We start from the raw sequence: 10,588 nt of genomic DNA, 5'->3' as shown, positions 1-10,588 counted from the left end.
ACAGCATTCTTCAAAATGAAAAAGGTCTTCTGCAGCCATGACATAAGCATAAGACTGAAAATCAGGCTTGTCAGATGCTCTATTTTTTCTATCCTGCTCCATGGAGTAGAGAGTGGGTCTCTGACAGAAGGCCACCAGAAGAGACTAGAAGCATTTGAAATGTGGATTTACAGGCGGCTGTTACGTAGAAGCTGGGTGGACAAGATCAGAAATGAGGAGGGGATAAGCCGCCTGGGAAAGCCAAGGGAAATCATCAAAATAATTAAAAAACAAAAGTCAGAATATTTCGGACACGTGATGCGACACCCAGAAAAATACGGCATGCTCCATTTAATCCTCCAGGGAAAGATGGAAGGCAAATGAGGTCCAGGCAGAAGAAGAACATCGTGGCTTCAAAATCTCAGGGACCGGTTTGGACAAAACTCAGCAGCACTTTTTCGTGCGGCTGCTGATAAAAACAGGATCGCCAACAGGATCGCCAACGTCCGATAACGGATATGGCACAAGAAGAAGAAGAAGATTTTTTTTTTTATAAAAGAGTATTAGCATTTTCTACAATTGTACCCCGAACATTATTTTTAAGTTAATTTTTTTTTTCCTGGCAAGTCGTTAATTTGTCAAACATCAGGGACGTCGTTCAGTCAGGTTTTATTTGACCCACTTACGTGAAGTTGTCGCTGTTTTCCACCTTGTTTCAGAAAGATGCTCTGGATCCAAGTTCCTTCTATGTCCTAAGAAAGGAAGGAAAAGACCTTCATTGCTTTAGGGACCCTTACTGCTCTTTTTCTCGACTCGTAAGAGACAGTGACCCTGTCTTGTGAGGTTAAAAAAAACCAACAACTCATCAGGACAAATTAGAAGACCCCCAAAATCATCCAGCTGGTTTTCTTGTCCAGGGCTGGACTTGAACTCATTGCCTTCTGGAGATTGGCCCAAAGTCACCCCGTCGGCATTTATTTATTTTTTTATTTGGTTTCAATTGTTCTCATAAGTTGAAGGCTACCTGGATCTTGGGTGTTGTTTCGTTTTTGTTTCTTTGAACTGCCGAAAAGGAACATTTCCTCTAAATTCAGCCCTCTACATTTAATAATGGACAGCCATTTGTCTGAAATGGCATAGGGTTTCCTGCCTGAGCAGGGGGTTGGACTAGATGTCCTCCAAGGTCCCTTCCAATTTTTTATTATTATTATTATTATTATTATTATTATTATTATTATTATTATTATTATTATTATTATTAATGCAGGGCTTATTGCTGGCGCCAGCAGGAAATGTCCAATTCAAAGTAAAATTTAGAAAATTTTATTCCAAATTTAGCCTGATTTGTATAAATGGCTTGTCTTCTGACGGATGGGGACGGGGGAAATCACACCCTTTGCCAAGGATGTCAATGTCTAACCCAGGAGTCCTCAAACTTAGCCTCTTTAAGACTGGTGGACTTCAACTCCCAGAATTCCCCCATGCTGGCTGAGGAATTCTGGGAGTTGAAGTCCGCAAGTCATGAAGGGGCCACGTTTGGTTGGCTGAGGAATTCTGGGAGTTGAAGTCCACCAGTCTTAAAGCAGCCACGTTTGAGGATCCCGGGTCTAACCTCTTCAATTCCGCAGTCGCACTGTTCATCCTCGTCATCGATGACGCCGTTTCCACACTCCCTCATGGTAAACACCTGGGCAGGTTTGTCCAGCAAACAGGTTTTTTCAGGTTTTTGGATCACTTTCAAATATTCCAGCCTGCTGCAGTTACTCAGTCTGGAGCAGTTCCTGTAAGACAATCAGTAGTTATCTTGTGAGCTGTCATTATTTATAAAAGTATTTCTTGTACCCTGTCTATTATACTATTGTATTCTGTTCTGTTCCTTTCTGTTCCATAATTGATTCTATAATTGATTCTGCATCTATACATTCTATTCTATTCTGTTCCGTTCCGTTCCGTTCCGTTCCGTTCCATTCCATTCCATTCCATTCTATTCTATTCTATTCTATTCTATTCTATTCTATTCTATTCTATTCTATTCTATTCTGTATTTCTATTCTATTCTATTCTATTCTGTTCTGTTCTGTTCTGTTCTGTTCTATTCTCCATTCCATTCCATTTTCTATTCCATTTTCTATTCTATTCTATTCTATTCTATTCTATTCTATTCTATTCTATTCTATTCTATTCTGTAATCCTATCCTATCCTATTCTATTCTGTAATTCTATCCTATCCTATCCTATCCTATCCTATCCTATCCTATCCTATCCCACCCCATCCCATTCCCTTGCATTCTAAAAACTAAGAACGAGGCGCCAGGTGCAACTTACGCTGGGCCCGAAGTCAGCATCAAACAGCTGCCAAACACTGTGCAATTACAGTCGCATTTTCTGGCTAGGTTTGTGGGCGCGTCATCGTGCGTGAAGCCGAGAGAATGACCCAGCTGGTGGGCGACGGTTTCGGCGTCAAATCGAGGCTTTTTATGGATCTGTACACCATGAGACAAGTGTTAGACAAGAGGCCAGAAAGCAAACACGCTGGTCAATACAGGCAGTCCCTCGACTTACGACCGCAATTGAGTCTGACATTTCTGTCGCTAAGCGAGACAGTTGTGAAGTTAGCCTTCATGTGAACTGCTCTGGCTCCACGTTTCTGGTACTTGCCACTGACCCCCACATTAAGGGAAGCAGGCCCCACTGACCCCCCCCAGGTGCAAAAGGAATCGGAGACGGAGAACCCCACTACCTGGACGACGCTGACGGACACATGAGAGGGATGACAAAATCGTTCTCCCCACGAAAGTCCAGGAAGATTCCCAGTTGCCCTAGAACAGCGCAGAAAGGAGGATACAGGTTATTCTTCCCACGGGAAACGTGACTTGGCGGTTGTGATGACTTCCCTGGATGCTCCCCCCAGTTATCTCTCCAGATGTCAGCCTGTAGGAAGATGAACCATTTCCAGGCACATCTGGAGAGGAGTAGTCCGCTGCTGTTCACCCTGTTGACCCACGACTGTTGTGCTGGGTTTGCCACCAACCATATTGTGAAGTTCGCAGACGATACAACAGTAGTGGGCCTTATTCATGACGACAATGAGGGCGCTTATTGCCAGGAGGTTGAGGGTTTGATGGAACTGGTGCAAGGAAAACAGCCTAGTTTTAAACATTGGAAAGAGATCATTGTCGATTTCAGAAAAGGCCATATTTCTCTGTGCATCAATGATTCACACGTGGAGATGGTTACCACCATCAAATTCCCTGTTGTGCAGTTCACAAGTAGGCTGGCTTGGTCGCTCAACAGCGAGACACTGGTGAAGCGGGCACAGCAGCGCCTGCGTTTTCTGCATCGCATGAAAAAACCACATCTCCCTTCCCCTGTCCTCACCACTTTCTACAGAGGGACGATCGAGAGCATCCTGTCATACGGCATCACAGTCTGGTTTGGAGGCATCCCTGCTTCAGACAGGAAGGCAGTGCAGAGAGTGGTGAGGACAGCAGAAAAAAAATATTGGAAGTTCACTTGCTTTTATCCAGGACACAGCACATAAGCGATGCTTGAGCAGGGTCCGCAGGATTGTCTGGGATGCTACACATCCTCTTCACAACCTGATTTCCTTCTGGGAGGAGGGGTCTCCATGGGATCCGTAGCAGAACCTCCAGATTCAGCCACAGTTTCATTCCATAGCAGTGGTTCTTAACCTGGGCGATATCGCCCCCCAGGGAGCGATTTTGTTTTTCAGGGGGGCCAGGGAACAAAAATGGGCAACGCAGGGGCAAAGGAACGAAAAGGGGGTGATATGGGGGCAATGGAGCAAGAGGTTTTGGGGACACTTTTGAGACTTTTTTCGTACAGTGAATCGCTGTATATCTGACATACAAAAACATCAGATCGCTCGCTATTAGTGGATTGAATTGTGTTTTCAAATGTTCCTCCAGATAGCTTCAGTACAGAACGCCGTACAAATGTGAATACGCATCGCTTATCTTCATGCGCGTCGCGCAGCAGCCTCTACCCTTTTTATATTTCTTTTTGCGTCTTAAATTTCACTTGTAATACAATCATTAAAGGTTACTGTTTTTCTTTTCGGGCATTTCACTTTCTTGCAATTGAATTTTGTTTTCAGTGGTCAATACATTTAAGTGTCTTGAATAAATAAGATAATAATGAAATACACGTATCACGAAGTTTGGGAATAAAGTGACGGGTAGCACCAAAATTTTTCAGACAGTTGAGATATGGGCAAAAGGCTGGAAATAAATTATTTGCATCAATATGTCCTGATGACAATTTTAAAGAAAACAAAAAAAAGTGTTTGCATAAATTGAAGAATTAAGAACCACTGCCATAGAGCATTAATCTTGTGAACTCTGAAGCTTCCTCCTTCCGTTCTGTATTCACGATGGACAGTGGTTAATATTTATATGTTACTTATAAGTAAGGGTGTAAAAAATGAGGCGTGAGCCTGAGATCATGGAATGAGATTTTTTTTTTTTTTTAAGTCAGGAATTGGCTGGACATGAAATTTTTTTTTTTTTGCTAGTAATGCTATTCCAGGTTTGTTTCCCAAACTGTAGGATGTTTTTCTCCTGCAGAGGTGCAGACAGAATCCAGGGCAGATGTGAAGAAATCTTGGGTTATATTTGTCGTAGCTTCGTTGTGCATGTGGTCCTCTTGTTACGACCTTAACGGAACCTGCCCATCACTGTCGTGACTTGTGATGGCGGGACAGTAATAAAAATGAAATAAAATAATAAAAAAAAAAACCAAACAAAATAAAACGGGTGGCCGATCTCCCCCCTCCCTTTCCAGGTGATGCTCAATCGAGCCCAAGGGGTCATTTTTCCCAAAGGGAAGAGAGAGGGAAAGCTTACGTCATTAAACCAGCGTGGTCAAAATGCTCGTGGTGCCGGAGTTTGTACCGGACGTACTTATAAAAGGCGTTCAAGTTCATAGACAGCTCTTGGGGATGGAGGGTCACGTAGTTTTTGTCCGTCCAGATCTCCATGCCGACCAGATAAACGTGGAGGCGGAGCGGGAGGAAGATCTGAGGATGGAAAAGAGGAAATTCTCAACGCCTGGTGGAACATGGGTGACATGATAGCAGGGTTCCGATATCTCAGGGGCTGCCCCAAAGAAGAGGGAGTCAAGCTGTTCTCCAAAGCGCCTGAAGGCAGGAGAAGAAGCAACGGATGGAAACTCATCAAGGAGAGAAGCAACCTGGAACTAAGGAGAAATTTCCTGACAGTTAGAACAATTAACCAGTGGAACTACCTGCTACCAGAAGTTGTGAATGCTCCGACACTGGAAGTTTTTAAGAAGAGACTGGACAGTCATTTGTCTGAAATGGTATGGGGTCTCCTGCCTGAGCAGGGGGTTGGACTAGATGACCTCTAAGGTCCCTTCCAACTTTATTATTATTATTATTATTATTATTATTATTATTATTATTATTATTATTATTATTACTACTACTACTATTACTATTATCTTTGTCCCAAAGGTGCTTTTTTCATGAGGCAACTGGACTTCCTTGTTTTTCCTTGAAGACATTTCACTTCTCATCCCAGAAGCTTCTTCAGCTCTGACTGGATGGTAGGGAATGGAAGGATTTATACACCTTGCAGACAGCTGGTCATTTGCCTTCTTTTAGAGCAGGGGTCTTCAAACTTGGCCCTTTCATGACTTGTGGACTTCAACTCCCAGAATTCCTCAGCCAGCCAGCTTGTGGACTTCAACTCCCAGAATTCCTCAGCCGTCTCTCTCTCTCTCTCTCTCTCTCTCTCTCTCTCTCTCCCACACACAAACAGACGGCTGCCATCAGAGAAACACGGTTATTCAGCGTTTGCCCTTAATGTGGCTTTAGGTTTCAGTTTACTTACGGTGTAAACGTGGTGCATCATATGGAACACTACCGACACCAAAGCGGTTTCATTACCACCGTAGAGGAGAAACTTAAGAGAAGGAGAAGAGAAGCAGCTTAGCCCCACAAATTTACACAGTGCATCTATTCGTGCTGTTCCCCGCAGGCGTCTGGGTCTAGCGGCGGTGTGTGGTTAAAGGGGCCTTTGGTAAAATGAGATTGTGGCTTTCACCTCAGAGGGTGGCGACCTGCGTTGGGATCTGGCAGAGGTTCCTGATGTGTAGAAGGCCCAGAGCAGAGTGTCTCAACCTTCATTGCTCGAAGACGGGGGGACTTCCATTCCCAGATTTCCCCGGCCAGCCTTGCACTTCCCTCCACGCGTCTTTAAGTTGCCAGGAGGGACAAACACTGGGCTACGGTCACCGATGGGAGATGGACGGCCATGTAACTCATAGGTGTCAATGTTGCTAACATCGGATGTTCTTGCTTTGACAACATATGGAGATGCAGCCATTTTCCTTCTTATGTTTTACTCTTAGAGTTAGAGTTAGATCAGGGCTTTTCAACCAGTGGTACGGGTACCACCTGTGGTACATTGGCACCTGGCAGGTGGTACGTGAACATCCTAGAAAAGAGGTAGCGGGGGAGGGGAATGAGCTGAACCGGTGGCAGCACCGCACAAGCCTGAGCGAGAGACGGCTGGAGCTGCAGGGCTGTCAGGGCTCAGCAGAAGCGCCAGGATCAGTGCCGCTTTCCAGCTGATCGGCGCTTCTTCGGGGCTGTCAGGGCTCAGCGGAAGTGCCAGGATCAGCGCCAGGCTCCAGCTGGATCTTGGTGCTGATCCTGGTGCTTCCGCTGAGCCCAGAAGAAGCGCCGATCAGCTGGAATGTTGCAGCCTCTCCAGGGTCTTGTGATTTACATTCAGATGCTTGGCAACTGATTCATATTTATGACGGTCACAGTGTCCCAGGGTCATGTGAAGTGACCAAAACCTGCTGCAACCACCCAGCAGACGGGGGGGGGGATAAAAACCAAACACCCCCCCACCCCCTGCTGCCAATCCTCAACAGAAATGCTCACAACAATGAAAACCTCGCACAGGAGGAAGAGCACCGCTGGGTGGGCAGGCAGGTGTCTTGCTTGGCTGTGGCTTGGGGGGCACTTTTTTCAGTGCCATTGTAACTTCCAACAGTCACTAAGCGAACTGTTATAAGTCGAGGACTACCTGTACTTTATCACTTTTTTCGTTTTTGTTTTTTTTTGGTCATCAAGTTTTTGACCCCTTGCTAGGCGACTGGTGGTCCTCGGATGTTGCCATATCCTAAAAGTGGTACAATGGGTGAAAAGGTTGAAAAGCCCTGGACCTCCCAAGGTCCCTCCAACCTCTGTGATTCTCTTATTTCCAGATCTTCTGTAAGCTACCATGTCCAGAGGCAAACTTACCGTGCTTTTGTCGGCAACAACATAATATTCTAGGTATCGGTTGCTTGTCCGGTTGAGGTCAGCTTCCTGGAATGAAATCGATGGAAGCGGTTAGGGAGGCAGTGACGGTTGTACTGGCAACCCTCAGGGGTCTCCACAGGTGGGGTCAAAAAATGTTGCAATGGAAGCATCAACCCAATGTGGGCACCCTCTTGACTTTTTTGACCTGTAGGCTGCATTGGGCACCAGGGACCTTTTTTAAATAAGAGTCCTACAACGTTTCAGGTGCAAAAATCAAAGCTGCGCAGGTAGCTTCCAACTTACAGCCATTCCTGAGCCAGCATGGGGGAACTATGGCCCCTTGATGACTTCTGGACTTCAACTCCCAGAATTCCTCAGCCAGCCATGCTGAGGGTAAAGAGAGAGGTTTCCAAGCTGAGCCATGCTGGCTCAGGAATTCTGGGAGTTGAAGTCCACGAGTCATGAAGGGGCCAAAGTTTTACCCATGCTGGCTCAGGAATTCTGGGAGTTGAAGTCCGCAAGTCATAAAAGGTTGCCTACCCCTGGTTTAGTGACTTCCTTCCTTCCTTCCTTCCTTCCTTCCTTCCTTCCTTCCTTCCTTCCTTCCTTCCTTCCTTCCTTCCTTCCTTCCTTCCTTCCTTCTCCATCACTGGAGGCTTTTAAGAAGAGATTGGACCACTGTTTGTCTGGAATGGTAGAGGATCTCCTGCTTGAGCAGGGGGCTGGACTAGAAGACCTCCAAGATCCCTTTCAACTCTGTTGTTCTGTTATCCTTCCTTCCTTCCTTCCTTCCTTCCTTCCTTCCTTCCTTCCTTCCTTCCTTCCTTCCTTCCTTCCTTCCTTCTCCCTCCCTNTCCTTCCTTCCTTCCTTCCTTCCTTCCTTCCTTCCTTCCTTCCTTCCTTCCTTCCTTCCTTCCTTCCTTCCTTCCTTCCTTCTCCATCACTGGAGGCTTTTAAGAGGAGACTGGGCAGCCACCTGTCTGAAATGGTACAGGGTCTCCTGCTTGAGCAGGGGGCTGGACTAGAAGACCTCCAAGGTACCTTCCAGCTGTATTCTCATTCTGATTCTGGGGGGAAAAGCAGTGGGCGTGTGCACCTGCACCTCGCACAAATGGAGCTTGGCGTGTGAACGCCTGCGCCCGCTCAAATAGAGCTGCGTGCACACGCACGCTCGCCTGTCCCTTGCACAGCCTGAGGATTCGGGGACCCCTGCTATAGAGCATGCAGGCAACTCCGCCATGTCCACTGTTTAAGCTGGCCTACCTCAAAGGGCTGTCAGGAGCGACGTTCTTAGCGCGAAAAGCTTTGCCTTGCCCTCAACAAAATCTCAGTTTTCCGGTGGGATCGAGACCCAGAAGCCAACTTACCTGCCTGGGGGAAACATCTGGATCTTCTTCGGTCCTCACCATTCTCACCTCTCTACCGGGCCCGCCTGCGCCATCTTCGGCGATTCCCGTGCAGGGTCCTCGCGGCTGCGGATCCCGTCGGTAAATGAAGTGTTGGAAGGTGGAGGAATTTTCAACCGGCTGAATTTCGTAGGTTAAGGAGCCAAACTGTATATGTCCCCTGCAAGGGGGGAGAAGAATTGTCAACCGCCCAGACTCTGTCGCGGTTGGTTCAAGTTGATTAAAATACAGGCAGTCCTCGACTTACGACGGTTCGTTTAGCAATCGTTCAAGGTTACGACGGCATTGAAAAAAGGGACGTACGGCCGTTTTTCACGAGCTTTGCAGCGTTCCCCTGTGGTCACGTGATCAAAATTCAGATCTTGGCAACTGACTCGCCTTTGTGACAGTCGCAGTGGCCCCGGGGTCAGGTGATCCCCTTTTGCGACGTTCTGACAAGCAAAGTCATTCACTTAACAACGGAGGCAAGGAAAGGCGTAAAATGGGGCCAAACTCACTTAACTGTCTCGTTTAGCAACGTAAATGTTGGGCTCAGATGTTGGTCGTAAGTTGAGGACTACCTGCACAATAGAGTATCCGTTTGAGCATTTACACATATGTCATTGGCATGTGGGTGCACACACAGGTGCATCCCCCTGAGGGGGGGGAGTAAACTGACATGTGGGGGGGTCGTTTCTCCCACCCTTTGCACCCACCAGGGCTGAGGAAGAGGAGGAGCGGCAGCACCGCCCCCAAACGTGGCTCCCCCAGCCTCCACCAGGAAAAGAGGTGCTCCCCCTCCGCCATTTTGCTTAGGAAAAGCAAATTATGGCCCCTTCATGACTCGTGGACTTCAACTCCCAGAATTCCTGAGCCAGCATGGGGGAACTATGGCCCCTTCATGATTCGTGGACTTCAACTCCCAGAATTCCTGAGCCAGCCTGGCTCAGCTTGGAAACCTCTCCCTTTTCCCTCAGCATGGCTGGCTCAGGAATTCTGGGAGTTGAAGTCCACCAGTCATAATTTAATTTAATTTAATTTAATACATGGATTTATATGCCGCCCTTCTCCCTATAGGACTCAGGGCGGCTTACAGCATATTAAAACACATAAAACATCGTCCCCCCATAAAAACCTATTAAAAACCAAATATTTTTTTTTTCGCTGTATAATTAATTAAGATTTAAATTAAAAATTCTCCCTATTTAAAAATTCTCCCTAGGCCAGGCCCGCTTGTTGAAAAAGCCATGTCTTGAGGGCGCGGCGAAAAGGTAGGAGGTCCGGAATCGTCCGGATCTCGGGGGGTAGTTCGTTCCAGAGGGTGGGGGCACCCACAGAGAAGGCCCTCCCCCTGGGGGTCGCCAGCCGACATTGCTTGGCCGACGGCACCCTGAGGAGGCCCGCTCTGTGGGAGTGTACCGGTCTGTGAGAGGGGATCTGTGGCAGAAGGCGGTCTCGGAGATATCCAGGCCCGATGCCATGGAGCGCTTTAAAGGTGGTAACTAACACCTTAAAGCGCACCCGGAAAGCCACCGGTAGCCAGTGCAGCTCGCGCAGCAGCGGTGTTACATGGGAGTGACGAGTCCCTCCCAACACCGCCCGCGCGGCCGCATTCTGGACCAGTTGCAGTCTCCGGATGCTCCCCACAGGGAGCCCCATGTATAGAGCATTACAGTAGTCCAGGCGGGAGGTGACGAGAGCCTGAGTGACTGTGCGCAGAGCGTCCCCGTCCAGAAAAGGGCGCAACTGGTGGATCAGGCGAACCTGATAAAACGCCCCCCTGGTCACGGCCGACACATGATCTTCCAGTGTCAGCCGTGGATCCAGGAGGACACCCAAGTTGCGCGCCCTCTCTGAGGGGGCCAAAATTTCGCCCCCTATAGACAGCGATGGGGTCAGCTGACTATGCCGAGGCGCCGGCAACCAC

The 10,588-nt window shown here is 47.7% G+C and overlaps 1 protein-coding gene across 1 annotated transcript in view; it reads right to left on the bottom strand.

The window, feature by feature from the left end:
- Positions 1-10,588, bottom strand: part of LOC114922542 (disintegrin and metalloproteinase domain-containing protein 9-like) — a 27,262-nt gene that overhangs the window by 13,143 nt on the left and 3,531 nt on the right. The window contains exons 3-10 of the mRNA XM_029284052.1: positions 8,644-8,842; positions 7,277-7,342; positions 5,853-5,924; positions 4,845-5,017; positions 3,050-3,125; positions 2,305-2,462; positions 1,592-1,760; positions 666-731 (exon numbers count right to left, since the gene is read on the bottom strand). Of these exons, the coding sequence (XP_029139885.1) occupies positions 666-731; positions 1,592-1,760; positions 2,305-2,462; positions 3,050-3,125; positions 4,845-5,017; positions 5,853-5,924; positions 7,277-7,342; positions 8,644-8,842 (979 nt within the window). The remainder of the gene's footprint in view (positions 1-665; positions 732-1,591; positions 1,761-2,304; positions 2,463-3,049; positions 3,126-4,844; positions 5,018-5,852; positions 5,925-7,276; positions 7,343-8,643; positions 8,843-10,588) is intronic.

The sequence above is a fragment of the Protobothrops mucrosquamatus genome, unplaced genomic scaffold (genome assembly GCF_001527695.2).
Source record: "Protobothrops mucrosquamatus isolate PMUCROS unplaced genomic scaffold, P.Mucros_1.0 scaffold344, whole genome shotgun sequence".
Taxonomy (NCBI): Eukaryota; Metazoa; Chordata; class Lepidosauria; order Squamata; family Viperidae; genus Protobothrops; species Protobothrops mucrosquamatus.
Note: the sequence above shows the minus strand (reverse complement) of the source record. Positions and strands in the feature narration are given on the sequence as shown.